This window comes from Bufo bufo, chromosome 3 (assembly GCF_905171765.1).
Source record: "Bufo bufo chromosome 3, aBufBuf1.1, whole genome shotgun sequence".
NCBI lineage: Eukaryota > Metazoa > Chordata > Amphibia > Anura > Bufonidae > Bufo > Bufo bufo.
In genome coordinates, this window is record NC_053391.1 from 448667331 (window position 1) to 448684607 (window position 17277).

The window sequence follows — 17277 nt, forward strand, 5'->3', positions numbered from 1 at the left end:
CGCTCGCCGAGCTCCTCCCTTTCGTTTTCCGGTGGAGCCGTGGGACCTGAATCTCGTCCTCGACGCCCTTCAGTCTTCCCCCTTCGAGCCATTGGCAGAGATCTCTCTGTTGTTTGTCTCGTTTAAGGTGGCCTTCCTAGTGGCAGTCACCTCCATCCGCCGGGTTTCCGAACTGGCGGCGCTTTCTTGCCGTTCGCTTTCCTGGTTTTCCATCAGGACAAGGTGGTGTTGCGTCCCGTTCCCTCCTTTCTACCAAAGGTGGTCTCCTCGTTTCATATTAATGAGGAGATCGTTCTTCCTTCTTTCTGCCCTAATCCTTCTCACCCTAGGGAGAAATCCCTCCATTGCCTTGATGTAGTGCGGGCTCTCCGCCTGTACCTTCGCCTCACGGAACCCTTCCGTCGTTCGGACTCTCTTTTCGTGGTCCCGGCGGGCCCTCGTAAGGGTTTGCCTGCCTCCAAGGCCACCATCTCTCGCTGGGTTCGGTCAGCTGTCAAGGAGGCCTATATCGCGAAGGGCCGTGCTCCCCCTTCCAGGTTGACCGCTCATTCGACTAGGGCAGTTGGGGCTTCCTGGGCGGTGCGTCATCAGGCATCTGCTTCCCAGGTCTGCCGGGCCGCCACCTGGGCGTCAGTTCACACTTTCTCTAAGTTTTACCATATTCATTCCCTTGCTTCTGCTGACGCCAGCCTGGGGCGCAAGGTTCTACAAGCAGCTGTGCTTTAGATTGGCGACATGGCATTCTTCTTCCCTCCCTCAGGGACTGCTTTGGGACGTCCCATGGTTCTGTGTCCCCCAATGCCATGCACGAGAAAAATTGATTTTTTGTACTCACCGTAAAATCCTTTTTCTCGTAGTAGGCATTGGGGGACACAGATCCCACCCATTTTTGAGTTTCTTCTTGTTTGTGGTCCCGGCGATTTGTGGTCGTTGGGTTTCCCCAGTTGAAGACTTGTTGGCGTTTGGTTCAGGTGTGACGTTCCTACTGCTTTTGTACCGACTGGTTTCTCTCGGCTCTGGCAGAGTGGGTGGAGCCAACACTTTTTTGTTTCTAGTGTCAGCCTCCTAGTGGCAGCTGGGCATATACCCATGGTGCTGTGTCCCCCAATGCCTCCTACGAGAAAAGGATTTTACGGTGAGTACAAAAAATCTATTTTTTCTCAACTCTTTTTTCCTGTTATAAATTCAGTTTTGAGAACTCCAAAATTAAACCAAGCATCTGTGATAAAATCTTGTAGGAAGAGAAAGTACCCAGTAATCTTACAAAAACCTCTGGAAGAGCATGACATTGTGAATGGATTAATGAAATTTAACAAAAAATTAAACATATACAGCCTTATTCTACATAATTAAAAAAGTAATCTTTATTTCATAATGAAATAACCTTTGGATGGTAATATATTTTCCTTAAAAAGCATTTTATATAAAAAAAAATCTGATTTAAATCAAAAAAATCTTTTTTTTATTTTTTATTTTTTTTTAAATCATAGATTTTTATCCACCCTGGTTATCGGGGAATTTGATATTGATAACCTATCCTCAGATCGGTAGGGGTCCGACTCTTTGCACCCTTGCCGATCGACTGCATGAAGAGGTCGCTGTGGTCTTTTGGCAGCGCCATACACTGTACAGTGACTGTCCTTTAACTTGGGACCTAGCTGCACCTAGGCCATGTGACCGACGAATGTGACGTCACAGGCCTAGCTAGGGAGAGGCCTAAGCGCTCGCAGAACGTCACAGCCTCTTCCAACAGTTGATCAGCAGGGGTGAAGGTAGACCATAAACATCAAATCCCCGAATAACCCATTTCACTTGTTTTAACTTGGAATTTATAAATTTAAATCTCTGCTGTTTCTGACTTCATTGTGCACAGGGGAGGTGTTATCAGTGTATAATTTATGTGTGTGTGTATATGTAGGTATCTGTCACTGATAACACCTCCCCTGTGAACAGTGAAATCAGAAAGAGCAGAGATAAAAATGTTTAAATTACAGGTTTTACTGAATCTTTTCCCATAAAACTATATATCAATCTGCTCAGCATTTTGTGGTGACAGGTCCTCTTTAACCCTTTACGACCGAGTTCAATGTGAGAAACTTGCTGCATGTGGCAGTGAGAGTTCCCGTTCTGACCTCTGATCCTCTGACGGGATTGCACGGCATTACAATGATTTATAATGCTGTGTGATCCTGTTAGAACTTGAATCAACTGAATTACAGCATTATGTCAGAACAATTCAGTAGATTTGAGGTCTCGCAGGGACACATTGACCTGATCGTCTTTGTCATTGAAGTTGGGAAAACCCTCCTGAAAATGTCACTTTTTTTTTAAATTGTAGATTTGAAATTTTTGTCTGAAGAAAATATACCTGGCACACAACTCAGGGGACACACATGCATTTTTAACCCCTTAGTGACATGACTAATTTTAGTCTTAAAGGGGTTGTCTCTCTTCAGCAAATGGCATTTATCATGTAGAGAAAGTTAATACAAGGCACTAATGTATTGTCATTATCCATATTGACTCCTTTGCTGGCTGGATTAATTTTTCCATCACATTGTACACTGCTCATTTCCATGGTTACGACCTCCCTGCAATTTAGCAGTGGGGGGCCATGCTTTTACATTATTGGAAAAAGTGCTGACCTATACTTGCTCTCACAGTCCTGTCCACCAGAGAGGCCGTCAGTTTTTCCTGTAGTGTGCAAACACGGCCACCACTGCTGGATTTCAGGGTGGTCATAACCCCTGGAAATGAGCAGTGTATAATGTGATGGAAAAATAAATCAAGCAGTTTATTATAGCAGCATCAATAACATAGAAACTGTCATGAAATGGACATTATCATTGCCTTAGCTGGGTTTATTCCATGACTGGTGTTTAACCCCTTAAAGGGGTCATCCTCTATATTATTATTATTATTATTATTATTATTATTATTATTATATATTTTTTTTTTTATATTGATAACCTACCCTCAGGGATAGGTCATCAATATCAGATCGGCAGAGGCTGACTCCCAGCACCTCTGCCGATCAGCTATTTGAAGAGAAAGCAGCATTCGTACAAGCACTGCCTTCTCTCCACTGTTTACCTGCTCGCTGTTGCAACTGCAGTGGTGAATATGTATAATTACAACTACGTCGTCCCATTTACTTCACCTGCTCACCACTGCAGTTGCAACAGCGAGCAGGTAAACAGTGGAGAGAAGGCAGATCTTGTTTGAATGCTGCTTTCTCTTCAAACAGCTAATCGTCAGGAGTTGTCACTCGCTGATCTGATATTGATGACCTATTCTGAGGATAGGTTATCAATAGAGTTGAGCGAACCTGCCTTTTGGCAGGTTCGAGTTCAGGATTTAAGTGAATTTTGTGATGGATTCTGTCTTCACGGATTCCATCCTGTAATTTAGTGTCGGCATGCCGCATAATGCAAGCTTATGTCCAGCTCTGAGGGTTCCGTTCTGCTTGCCATACACTTGTATTATAACGGCATGCAAAACAGAATGCTTCTAAAGGCATTCCGTTTGGCATGCCGGCATTGAATTACGTTATGGATTCCGTGAGAACGGAATCCATTAAGTATTTCACTTAAAGGGTTTTTCTCATCTCAGACAATGGGGGCATATCGCTAGGATATGCCCCCATTGTCTGTTAGGTGCAGGTCCCGCCGCTGGGACCCGCATCTATATCAAGAACGGAGCCCCGAAAGGAAAGGAGGACGAACTGCGCATGCGCAGCCTCCCTCCATTTATTTTCTATGGGCTGCCGAAAATAGCCCATCTCTGTCTCTGCTATTTCCGTCAGGCCCATCGAAGTGAATGGGAGTGCTTGGTGTTGGCTGGACTGGTGTCCTGCAGCCACCACTTTGCAGGGCTCTGTTCCCGATATAGGTGTGTGTCCCAGCGGTGGGGACCCGCACCTATAAGACAATGGGGGCATATTCTAGCGATATGCCCCCATCGTCTAAGATGAGACAACCCCTTTAAACCCCGAACTCAAACCTGCCAAATGGCAGGTTCGCTTGAATCTAGATATCAATATTAAAAAATCTAAGGTAATGATAATGTCCATTTCATGCAAGTTTGTACCAGGTCATTGATGCTGTTATAATATACTACTTTATTCTAATGAAATATAAGTTTTTATTGTTTGTGTTAATAGCATCAAAGCTGGACGGCTTCTTTCTTACGTTCCCTACCAGCTTTATACAAAGCAGTCCAGTGTTCAGAAGACTTTGAACTTCACCTCCAAATGTAAACCAGAAGATCCATTCACAATAGACAGCAACCATAAACTGTAAGTATAATTAATAATCTATGCTGATTAAGTTCATTTTATTTATTCTTAGGTGAAAATTTTCTTTGATTTTATATTTCCAGCTAAAAGTTCTTATTCTGACATTTTGATGAAAAAGTCCAGCTAAAATAACAGTTTTGTTAAAAGGATCATGCAGTGGTTTAATATTGATGACCTATCCGTGTATTAGGACATAGGGTTGCACCAAGTATCGAATTTTCAATACCCAATCAATACTTTTGCACTCGGATCGATACGATACTGGGATTTGCTGTTTAATGATACTAGGCTGTGCTACTGTGCAGCCTAGTATTTTTTAGAAACATGGCATACCGCCCTCAGCTGAAGTGGCTAATAGTAAATAAAATGTAAAAAAAGAAACGCCAAAATATTAAGTTTAAATCACCCCCTTTCCTAATTTTATATATAAACAATAAAAAAGTAAACATTCGGTATCGACGCGTCTGAAAAAGTCAGAACTATTAAAAAAATATCTCCTACGCAGTGAACGCCGTAACAGGGAATTTTTTTTTTAAAAACACGGGATTGGCCATTTTTTTGGTCACCTTTATTCCCCTCTCCCCCCCCAAAAAAAATAGGATAGGACTGTTCTATTATGGGCTGGACGTTCCATAGGAATGCACACAGCTTTTTTGGTGTTTTATTTTTCTTTTGCTTGGTATCGAGTATCTCAATATTTTTTTATGGTATCAAAATCGAATCAAAATTTTGGTATCGTGACAACCCTATTAGGACATCAACATTAGAATGGCAGTGATCTGATTCCCAGCATCCCCACCGATCAGCTCTGAAGGGGTGTCAGTTGGTAGGTCATCAATATCATACCACTGCACAACTGCTTTAAATTCGACTAAACATTCTTATGTTTCTAACGTGTTTTTTTTTTTTTTTTACTCCTTTTTATTATTTTTTATTATTACTTTTCTTTTAGAAGCCATTCCACTGCAAGCACCATTCAGGCAAATGGAACAAATGGATGGGAAGAGGATATTGAAAAGTTCGATGAGGAGAAAGACTTTGAAATAGATGGTTTAGAAGACTTTTCTGAGCAGAGCAGAGAACAGAACTGCAAAGACAGCACTGTTGTCATCAATGGACACAACTGTAGCCCTAATGGTGCCTTAAAGTCGCTGGATATATCTGTGCATCCAAGTAACCCCTTTGCAAGTAGACTTCTTTCATTGAATCAGCAGGAAAAGCCTAATGTAGGGTCTACTGACTGCACTTTACAGCAATTACAACCAAACCATGGACAACTAGATATTTCATTGGATCCTTACAGGACCGAATCAAGCTCAGTCTCATCCTCATATTTGCACAATAAGACTAAACTCAATGGTGCTCACCACTCGCCTTCAAGCACAAAAAGCACTACCATGCATTTCCCTGCCAAGGCAGCCTCTCCACAACTGCCTAAAACAGCAGACTCCAATTTTATTTCAGACTTTTACTCTCACTCTAGACTGCATCACATCTCAACATGGAAATGTGAATTCACAGAGTTTGTACGTGAGCTACAGAGTCAGTGTAATGGCAACTTTCCAGGTCAGGAGAGGTTAAAAAAATGACAGGTAATATGCTTCATCGCATAACTTACATGCTGGAAATGTAGTTGCTTCCTTCCAAAAATCGTGCCATCCTTGTCCACAGATTGTGTGAATAGAGTTGAGCTGCAGTAAGTGTACCACTGTTTCTGGAAGAAAGCAGCCTCATTTTTCTAAGGGCTCATGCATAGGGCTCCGTATGTGTTTTGCGGGTCCGCAAATTGCGGATCTGAAAAAAATAAAGGGTGATGTTCGTTTTGCATCCATTTTTTTTTTTTTTTTACAGAACCATTGTAACAATGCCTATCTTGTCCGCAAAACTGACAAGTATAGAACATGTTCTATCTTTTTTGCAGGGCTACAGAGCAGACATACTGATGCAGACAGCACACCATGTGCTGTCCTCATTTTTTTCCGGACCCATTGAAATGAATGGGTGAGCATCCTATCCGTGTGTGTGTTAGGGGAACAGCTGTCGACTATTTTTGTAGTCGAGTATTCTATCGATTAATCAAATGATTAATTGAGTACTCTAATAACAAAAAACGAATTAAAAGAACGTTTTTCTTTAAAAAAAAGTCATCGGCCCCCCCATGCCATCAGCTTCTTCCTCATCCATCAGCTTGCCCCTCCTAGCCATGTCCCCAGCGCCAGTACTTACCTTTCCTGTAGGGTGCCGCTCCACAGCTCCTCATCATCTTCTCTGCGCGCTGCACTTTAGCCCTGATGTCACACAGTGTCGGTCATAGTGCGCGCTTACCTGCACTATGACCTGACTATGTGTTGGGATACCGTACAGTGCAGCGCGGGCCGGCGAGTGACTACGGAGCAGTGAGTAATAGCAAGCGCTTCACTCCCGCTCCGTGGTCACATGACACAAACGAATCCTCGATGCAAAATTTTTTCGAGGATTTTTAGGTGTCTAATTACTCGATTCTATCGAGTAATCGTTTCAACCCTAGTGTGTATGTGTATGCGTGTGTGTATGTATGTATGTGTGTGTGTGTGTATATATATATATATATATATATATATATATATATATATATATACAGTACAGACCAAAAGTTTGGACACACCTTCTCATTCAAAGAGTTTTCTTTATTTTCATGACTATGAAGGCATCAAAACTATGAATTAACACATGTGGAATTATATACATAACAAACAAGTGTGAAACAACTGAAAATATGTCATATTCTAGGTTCTTCAAAGTAGCCACCTTTTGCTTTGATTACTGCTTTGCACACTCTTGGCATTCTGTTGATGAGCTTCAAGAGGTAGTCCCCTGAAATGGTCTTCCAACAGTCTTGAAGGAGTTCCCAGAGATGCTTAGCAGTTGTTGGCCCTTTTGCCTTCACTCTGCGGTCCAGCTCACCCCAAACCATCTCGATTGGGTTCAGGTCCGGTGACTGTGGAGGCCAGGTCATCTGGCGCAGCACCCATCACTCTCCTTCATAGCAAATAGCCCTCACTTTCAAAGTTTTCTTCCCAATTTTTTGGCTGACTGACTGACCTTCATTTCTTAAATGATGGCCACTCGTTTTTCTTTACTTAGCTGCTTTTCTCTTGCCATAATACAAATTCTAACAGTCTATTCAGTAGGACTATCAGCTGTGTATCCACCTGACTTCTCCTCAACGCCACTGATGGTCCCAACCCCATTTATAAGGCAAGAAATCCCACTTATTAAACCTGACAGGGCACACCTGTGAAGTGAAACCCATTTCAGGGGACTACCTCTTGAAGCTCATCAAGAGAATGCCAAGAGTGTGCAAAGCAGTAATCAAAGCAAAAGGTGGCTACTTTGAAGAACCTAGAATATGACATATTTTCAGTTGTTTCACACTTGTTTGTTATGTATATAATTCTACATGTGTTAATTCATAGTTTTGATGCCTTCAGTGTGAATCTACAATTTTCATAGTCATGAAAATAAAGAAAACTCTTTGAATGAGAAGGTGTGTCCAAACTTTTGGTCTGTACTGTGTGTATATATGTATGTGTGTGTGTGTGTGTGTGTATATATATATATATATATATATATATATATATATATATATATATATATATATATATATATATATTATACACTCACCTAAAGAATTATTAGGAACACCTGTTCTATTTCTCATTAATGCAATTATCTAGTCAACCAATCACATGGCAGTTGCTTCAATGCATTTGGGGTGTGGTCCTGGTCAAGACAATCTCCTGAACTCCAAACTGAATGTCAGAATGGGAAAGAAAGGTGATTTAAGCAATTTTGAGCGTGGCATGGTTGTTGGTGCCAGACGGGCCGGTCTGAGTATTTTACAATCTGCTCAGTTACTGGGATTTTCACGCACATCCAGTATGCGGCAGTCCTGTGGGCGAAAATGCCTTGTGGATGCTAGAGGTCAGAGGAGAATGGGCCGACTGATTCAAGCTGATAGAAGAGCAACGTTGACTGAAATAACCACTCGTTACAACCGAGGTATGCAGCAAAGCATTTGTGAAGCCACAACACGCACAACCTTGAGGCGGATGGGCTACAACAGCAGAAGACCCCACCGGGTACCACTTATCTCCACTACAAATAGGAAAAAAGAGGCTACAATTTGCACGAGCTCACCAAAATTGGACTGTTGAAGACTGGAAAAATGTTGCCTGGTCTGATGAGTCCTCGATTTCTGTTGAGACATTCAAATGGTAGAGTGCGAATTTGGCGGAAAACAGAATGAAAATCCTCTGATGGCTACTTCAGCAGGATAATGCACCAATGTCACAAAGCTCGAATCATTTCAAATTGGTTTCTTGAACATGACAATGAGTTCACTGTACTAAAATGGCCCCCACAGTCACCACATCTCAACCCAATAGAGCATCTTTGGGATGTGGTGGAACGGGAGCTTCGTGCCCTGGATGTGCATCCCTCAAATCTCCATCAACTGCAAGATGCTATCCTATCAATATGGGCCAACATTTCTAAAGAATGCTATCAGCACCTTGTTGAATCAATGCCACGTAGAATTAAGGCAGTTCTGAAGGCAAAAGGGGGTCCAACACCGTATTAGTATGGTGTTCCTAATAATTCTTTAGGTGAGTGTGTATGTGTATATATAATATATTCACACACACAGTGTCTGTGATGTAAAAAAAATGAGACAAAGATAAATCATTTCAGAACTTTTTCCTATAAATTGTACCGCTCAAACTGAAATCTTTTAGGTAGAGAGAAGAAAAAATATAAAAATAATATGGTTACATAAGTGTGCACACCCTTAAACTAATACTTTGTTGAAGCACCTTTTGATTTTATTACAGCACTCAGTCTTTTTGGGGTATGAGTCTATCAGCATGGCACATTTTGACTTGCAAGATTTGCCCACTTCTTCTTTGCAAAAACACTCAAATCTGTCAGATTGCGAGGGCATCTTCTGTGCACAGCCCTCTTCAGATCACCCCACAGATTTTCAATCGGATTCAGGTCTGGGCTCCGGCTGGGCCATTCCAAAACTTTAATCTTCTTCTGGTGAAGCCCTTCCTTTGTTGATTTGGATGTATGCTTTGGGTCGTTGTCATGCTGAAAGATGAAGTTCATGTTCAGCTTTCTAGCAGAAGCCTGAAGGTTTTGTGCCAATATTGACTGGTATTTGGAACTGTTCATAATTCCCTCTAGCTTAACTAGGGCCCCAGTTCCAACTGAAGAAAAACAGCGCCTTGGCATGATGCTGCCACCACCATGCTTCACTGTGGGTATAGTGTTCTTTTGGTGATGTGCAGTGTTGTTTTTGGGCCAAACATATCTTTTGGAATTATGGCCAAAAAGTTCAACCTTGGTTTCATCAGACCATAACACCTTTTCCCACATGCTTTTGGGAGACTTCAGATGTGTTTTTGCAAAATGTAACCTGGCTTGGATGTTTTTCTTCGTAAGGAAAGGCTTTCGTCTTGCCACTCTACCCCATAGCCCAGACATATGAAGAATACGGGAGATTGTTGTCACATGTACCACACAGCCAGTACTTACCAGATATTCCTGCAGCTCGTTTAATGTTGCTGTAGGCCTCTTGGTAGCCTCCCAGACCAGTTTTCTTCTCTTCTTTTCATCAATTTTGGAGGGACGTCCAGTTCTTGGTAATGTCACTGTTGTGCCATATTTTCTCCACTTGATGGTGACTGTGTTCACTGTGTTCCATGGTATATCTAATGCCTTGGAAATTCTTTTGTACCCTTCTCCTGACTGATACCTTTTAACAATGAGATCCCTCTGATGCTTTGGAAGCTCTCTGTGGACCATGGCTTTTGCTGTGGGATGCAACTAAGAAAATTTCAGGAAAGACCAACTAGAGCAGCTGAACTTTATTTGGGGTTAATCAGAGGCACTTTAAATGATGGCAGGTGTATGCTGACTCCTATTTAACAGGATTTTGAATGTGATTGCTTAATTCTGAACACAGCTACATCCCCAGTTATGCAACCACATTATATTTTTTTTTCCCCTCCACCTAAAAGATTTCAGTTTGTTTTTCAATTGAGTGGTACAGTTTATAGGTCACATTAAAGGTGGGAAAAGTCTGAAATGATTTCTTTTGTCTCATTTTTTTACAGCACAGAACCTGACATTTTAACAGGGGTGTGTAGACTTTTAATATCCAGTGTGTGTGTGTGTGTGTATGTATATATGTATATGTGTATATGTATGTATGTATGTGTGTGTGTGTGTAGTGTGTGTGTTTATATATATATATATATATATATATATATATATATATATATATATATATATATATATATATATAAATAAATATAAAATACGGTGTTGGACCCCCTTTTGCCTTCAGAACTGCCTTAATTCTACGTGGCATTGATTCAACAAGGTGCTGATAGCATTCTTTAGAAATGTTGGCCCATATTGATAGGATAGCCTCTTGCAGTTGATGGAGATTTGAGGGATGCACATCCAGGGCACGAAGCTCCCGTTCCACCACATCCCAAAGATGCTCTATTTTGGGTTGAGATCTGGTGACTGTGGGGGCCATTTTAGTACAGTGAACTCATTGTCATGTTCAAGAAACCAATTTGAAATGATTTGAGCTTTGTGACATGGTGCATTATCCTGCTGAAGTAGCCATCAGAGGATGGATACATGTTCTCATTCTGTTTACGCCAAATTCGGACTCTACCATATGAATGTCTCAACAGAAATCGAGACTCATCAGACCAGGCAACATTTTTCCAGTCTTCAACAGTCCAATTTTGGTGAGCTCGTGCAAATTGTAGCCTCTTTTTCCTATTTGTAGTGGAGATGAGTGGTACCCGGTGGGGTCTTCTGCTGTTGTAGCCCATCCGCCTCAAGGTTGTGCGTGTTGTGGCTTCACAAATGCTTTGCTGCATACCTCGGTTGTAACGAGTGGTTATTTCAGTCAACGTTGCTCTTCTATCAGCTTGAATCAGTCGGCCCATTCTCCTCTGACCTCTAGCATCCACAAGGCATTTTTGCCCACAGGACTGCCGCATACTGGATGTTTTTCCCTTTTCACACCATTCTTTGTAAACCCTAGAATGGTTGTGCGTGAAAATCCCAGTAACTGAGCAGATTGTGAAATACTCAGACCGGCCCGTCTGGCACCAACAACCATGCCACGCTCAAAATTGCTTAAATCACCTTCCTTTCCCATTCTGACATTCAGTTTGGAGTTCAGGAGATTGTCTTGACCAGGACCACCCCCCTAAATGCATTGAAGCAACTGCCATGTGATTGGTTGACTAGATAATTGTACTAATGAGAAATAGAACAGGTGTTCCTAATAATTCTTTAGGTGAGTGAGTGTGTGTATATGTATGTGTGTATATAATATACCGTATATACCGTATATTTGACTCAAAAAATAACAAAAGCTGTCACAAAAAGCTGTATGATGCCAACACAACAAAGCATCTTCCAATTATATTATTAAATCAGTATGTGATAAATGATAAAAAGTGTTCAGCATTTTCTTTTCTAAAAAGATGTGAATTCTGCAAGATGTGGTGCTGCTGCCTCCTGTGGGAGAGCCCGTGCACAACCTGCTAAATTCCCAGTGAGGGTGAAATCCTATGGCACACACTTGTGTATTTCAGGGATGCTTATTCTTTCTGTATGCAAAATATAACCCCTGAGGTCCAGGCAAATGGAGTTGCTATGCACAGAAGAGTATAGCCACATCTATAACCCGGATGTTTTGATCCACAAGGACCTTATTCAACAGTATGCATCTGTGGCAGAAAGACGTGGAGCACCTGGACTCTAGAGCGCCTTACCCTTAGGAGTGCAGGTTTAATGTATGTGTATGTATGGAAAAGAGGGTCTGTGACCTCAATTCAGTTCTCATGGCAGATTTTGTGAAAATTGTAATGACTGAGCTGGTGCCGACGACTCCAGTTTCTGTTCCATACAAATGGATGGGATGCAACAAGCCTGTCAGGAGTGTTTTCTGAATTCATTCTTAAAGTGCACCTCCAGTGTTGATTTTCTGCAAGTTTTTTAAGACTTCATATAGAAAATGTTGAGATTTCTAAACATGGTGATAGCGTCATGATAATGCCCTTTGTCACATCCCACATACTCTCACCATCTTTTCGCAAGCTGTCCATTTGTTGACTGCACAGATTTTGTTTCTCCGTGCTTCTACTTGCTCTAATTACTATGGTAAATCAACTACTGCTCCACAATCTTATTGCACATGCCCAGATATTTAAAGGGCTTTTCCATTATAACTGATGACCTATCCTCAGGATATTATCAGTATCTAATTGGTGGGGGTCTGACACCTGCACCCTTTTAATGACATTAATTAGTGGTTGAGGGTCCATATAGAGCGCCTGCCTCACCGGTATCGTAGTGCTCAAAGCATTACAGATTCCCATCGTTGATCTGGTCGCATGTTAGTTATTATTGAAGAGGGTTTTTGTGATAAACAACTAATTAGTAAGCAAACCTGATTTAAAAGGGTTATCCGAGACTAACAAATGCTTCCCCATATGCCTGGGCCCCTCACACTGAATCTACTTACCTGGCTCACCGGCTGGTGGAGCAGTCAATGGCAGGTGCCGAGCAGTCAATGGGGACGAACCTCACCTAGTCGGTGATGCTAGGTAGGCTCGTCCCCATCGCCACCTGCCATTGGCTGCTCCCCCTGACACCGGATGTTTCCATCCGCGCGCAGGGAACCAGGTAAGTAGAATCGGTGTGAGGGGCCTGGCATATGGGGGAGCGTTTTTCACAGGTTGGGGGAAAAAATCCCTTCCACAGAATAAGTGTTAAAGGGGTTTTCTGGGAACTTATTTTTTTTACTGATGGCCTATCCTCTGTATAGGTCATCAGTACTGGGGGTCCAACATCCGGGACCGCCACGATCAGTTGTTTGAGCATGCGCTGGTGCTCGCAGTATCGCTGACGCCTAATCTCAGATCACTAAGCTCAGTGCCGTGCATTGTACAGCGGCAATGCCTGGTATCGCAGCTTGAAGCGAATGGGGATAAGCTGTTCCTAGGCCATGTGACTGATGAACATGACGTCACATGGCCTAGGCAAAGCTGTGAGAAGGCCGCCGTGCTACTGTGAGCGCCGGTGCCTTCTCAAACAGCCCTTGGGCAGATATCCTGGGTGTTAGATCCCCACCAATCTGATACTGATGACCTGTCTAGAGCAGTGTTTCCCAACCAGTGTGCCTCCAGCTGTTGCAAAACTACAACTTCCAGCATGCCCGCACAGCCAAAGGCTGTCCAGGCATGCTGGGAGTTGTAGTTTTTCAACAGCTGGAGGCACACTGGTTGGGAAACACTGGTCTAGAGGATAGGTCATCAGTTAGAAAACCCCTTTAAATGTATGATTGTTGGGACCCCTACAATCCCAAGTTTGGGGATCCTGAGTCCTTTGTTCCTGGGGAGTATGGAAGGAGTGTTGGTCACATAATATGAATATGTTCATGCCCCAGGAAAGTTCACAGCACATATGCTTAATGTGCCATAGTCTATGCAGACTCGTACAGTAAAAAGAGAGAGTGTGAAATCCTGCTGATGTACACCTCAGATTGAATGCTCAAATGCAGTCTGAACACGGCCGTTACATGTTTGTTTTTATGGTAACTGTGACCCTGTGTATTCTCTTTTAGGGTACCTGCACATGTTGCATATTACTGCAGATTGGTTATGCAGCTGATCTGCAGCATAATACATAAATTTCATCTACACAGTGTGGAATTTTTTCCATGTGTAAATTGACCTGCAGGTGCAGAGTTTGGAATACGCAGCGTGTGCGGATTTCACAAATTGCAATGCAAAGGGTGAAATCTGGGGAAAATCTGCAGCACATGCGGATTTTGCTCTACATTTTTTTGTGGAAACGCAGCAAAATCCACTTAAAAATCTATGAAAAGACTCTATGCATATTAGCCATGACAGTTTTGATGGATACCAGTGAATCCTGAAGGATCACATAGAAAACATCATGCACCAGAGCTGTGTGAACAGAGCCGAATGCTTTTCTGTTCATGGAAAGATTGTAGGGGGAATTTATCACTCTACATTTCTGTCTTTAAAAGGTCTCAAAAAACGCTTTTGCGACTTTTTGAGATCACTTGCGCAAAACTTTTTTGCAAATTTACACTACTCACTCCAGTTTTGATAAGTGGGTGAAGTGTGATTAACTATATTAATGAGTTTCAGTACAGTCACAGAAATACAAACCAAATCACTCCAGTAAAGGGGGGTGCAGAAAACTGTAGCAGCATTTCAGCATTTTTAGACATCAGTGTTAGGTTTAAAGATGCAGCTTTAACAAACAACATGCACCAAGGAACAATGACTTCATATACTGATAGATTTTCATATGTCTTTTAATGTTGTTTTTTTAGGATCCGTGCCTGCTTCAACCCATTCCAAGTGCCAGAACTGCATAATACATGTGGACATGGATTGCTTCTTTGTATCTGTTGGTGTACGTAACCGACCAGATCTAAAAGGTAAGTGCTCACCAGGTTGCTAGTCACAGTTTACCAGTAAAGTGCAGTAAGCTACAGTCTTTATTTTTTAGTGGTATAATTGTGCTTCAGTATCAATTTGCACAATTAATTGCTGTTATTTGAAGTACTTGTCAGAGTCTATGTAAAATGTAGTATTTTGTAATTTGATTTTAGGTGGAGGTTTTTGCTTCATATAAGTTAGGCCACGTTCACATCTCCGGTGAACATTTCTGGCAGGCTGCTCAGGCAGAGAACAGCCTGGAGGAGTTCACTGGATCTGGCATTGCCATATTCTACAGATCCACTATAATGGGATCCAGCGATGATCTGGTCGCCATTTTTGTCCAGCCAGCAGCCGTCATTTATGTCGGAACAGCCTGCCAGATTAGGCATGCCAAGCGGCCAACTGTATGTTCATGTATTGTGTATGTGGTTGGTACTGTCCCTTGCTTATTCTACTAGAATTTAAAGGGTGCCATTGAAACAGATGGGGACAGAGAAAAAGTTTTGTAATTGGAATTATACATGGAAGAATTAGGCCAGGTTCACATCCCTTTTTTTTTTCTCTTGAATGCATTGGTGGACACAGCGCCATGGGTATATGCCCAGCTGCCACTAGGAGGCTGACACTAGAAGTAAAAAGTGTTGGCTCCTCCTATCTGGGCTATACCACTGCAGATGCAGGAGAAAACCATTTTTTTTTCTAGTCTCTTTAGGAGGCAGACACGAGCTGCTTTTTTCCTGCAGCTCTTGCTGCTATTTTTATTTTATTTTTTTCTCTTTATGCAGGTTTTTCTCCTGCTGCAGGGGGTGCTCCATCGTGGGCTTCCACTTTAGATGCACCCTCTGCGGGCGCGTACTTCAGTACCACTGGTCACCCAGTCCCCATTACTGCCGCTGCAGTGGATTGCCAGCATTCCACGGGCCCAGTGTTTGAGGTCTGCTGATGGGGTGACACCCTGCTGCGCCTGAAGACGTCAGAGGGTAAGTACAGCTCCCCTCTCCCCCTCCCCCCCACCCCCCCCCCCCCCCCCCCCCCCCCCGCTCTTGACCCCTGAATCCTTCACCTTGGCCAGGGTGTGTTGGGGCTCAGGGACGCATTGATGTGGACATTGGGGGGCCCTATGGGCCCCCCCCCCCCCTCCCCCCCCCCCCCCCCCCCCCCCCCCCCCCCCCCCCCCCCCCCCCCCCCCCCCCCCCCCCCCCCCCCCCCCCCCCCCCCCCCCCCCCCCCCCCCCCCCCCCCCCCCCACCCCCCACGCCCCCCCCCCCCCCCCCCCCCCCCCCCCCCCCCCCCCCCCCCCCCCCCCCCCCCCCCCCCCCCCCCCCACCCCCCCCCCACCCCCCCCCCCCCCCCCCCCCCCCCCCCCCCCCCCCCCCCCCCCCCCCCCCCCCCCCCCCCCCCCCCCCCCCCCCCCCCCCCCCCCCCCCCCCCCCCCCCCCCCCCCCCCCCCCCCCCCCCCCCCCCCCTCCCGCTCTGCAATACTCTTTGGGCCGGGTGGTTCCCCTTATAGGGGGCTTTGACAACTCGCAAGGGGTCTTGGGTCAGACTTCGGCCATAGTCTTCCCCCATGGGACCGCTTGCCTGCTCAAATTGCAGCAGTCTCTGCCCCTCACAGGGACCATGCTGCTGAAGGGGCTCGCCCCCACTCTGACACCAGGTTCCGTAAAAGACCTTGAGTGAGTGTTCTCAGCCGCGTCCCGCTCATCCTCAGCGTCCTCGGGTCACTCCCTGGACAAGTCTGAGGCAAGCAAAGTTTCGTCTTCTGCCGCTCCTGGGGACACATCTGACTCAGATTCTGTGCCAGAGCAGAGTTCTACTTCATCTGCGGCCATGCAGGACCACATTAAGGCGGTTAGAGACACTCTCCATGTGCAGGAGGGTAGTCCCTCCTCTTCTCGGGACTCTGTGTCATTCCGCCGTTCCAAGCGTTCAGTGTTGGTTTTTTCTTACCACCCGGACCTAGACGCACTCCTGGCCAAACAGTGGAGTCAGCCTGATTAAGCGCATGCAGATCTCTAAGGGTTTGGACGCTTTGTTTCCTTTCAGTGCAGAATCCGTGAACCTCTGGTCAGTCCCACCTCTGGTTGATCCTCAGGTGGATCGTTTGGCTAAGGCCACCACGCTTCCCTTGGCCGATGCGGCTTCCTTGTCGCATCCCGCTTACAAAAAGATTGATTCCTTGGCTAAGGCCGTTTTTGTAGCGGCAGGCTCCGCTGTTCAGCCTGCTTTTGCCGCCTCCTGGGTTGCCAAAGCCTGCATGGTCTGGGCCAAGCAGCTCATCTGTTTGCTGCCGGATTCTGCTCCAGGTGAGGTTTCCATTCTTGCCTCTCGGCTTCTCCAGGCTTCCAGGTACCTATGTGATGTCTCCCTTGAATCGGCTCCCCGATCTAACAGGGCGGCTGCTAACTCTGTGGCCATCCGCCGT

At 44.4% G+C, this 17277-nt stretch overlaps 2 protein-coding genes across 2 annotated transcripts in view; both read left to right on the plus strand.

Moving 5' to 3' along the window:
- The window catches only part of LOC120995715 (DNA repair protein REV1-like), a 45195-nt gene extending 40927 nt beyond the window's left edge, over nucleotides 1–4268 (plus strand). Inside the window, exon 5 of the mRNA XM_040425093.1 lies at nucleotides 4203–4268. Coding sequence (XP_040281027.1) covers nucleotides 4203–4239 — 37 coding nt within the window. The 3' untranslated portion in view covers nucleotides 4240–4268. The remainder of the gene's footprint in view (nucleotides 1–4202) is intronic.
- Nucleotides 4269–5753: 1485 nt separating this feature from the next.
- The window catches only part of REV1 (REV1 DNA directed polymerase), a 65817-nt gene continuing 54293 nt past the window's right edge, over nucleotides 5754–17277 (plus strand). Inside the window, exons 1-2 of the mRNA XM_040425092.1 lie at nucleotides 5754–5889; nucleotides 14742–14849. Coding sequence (XP_040281026.1) covers nucleotides 5883–5889; nucleotides 14742–14849 — 115 coding nt within the window. The 5' untranslated portion in view covers nucleotides 5754–5882. The remainder of the gene's footprint in view (nucleotides 5890–14741; nucleotides 14850–17277) is intronic.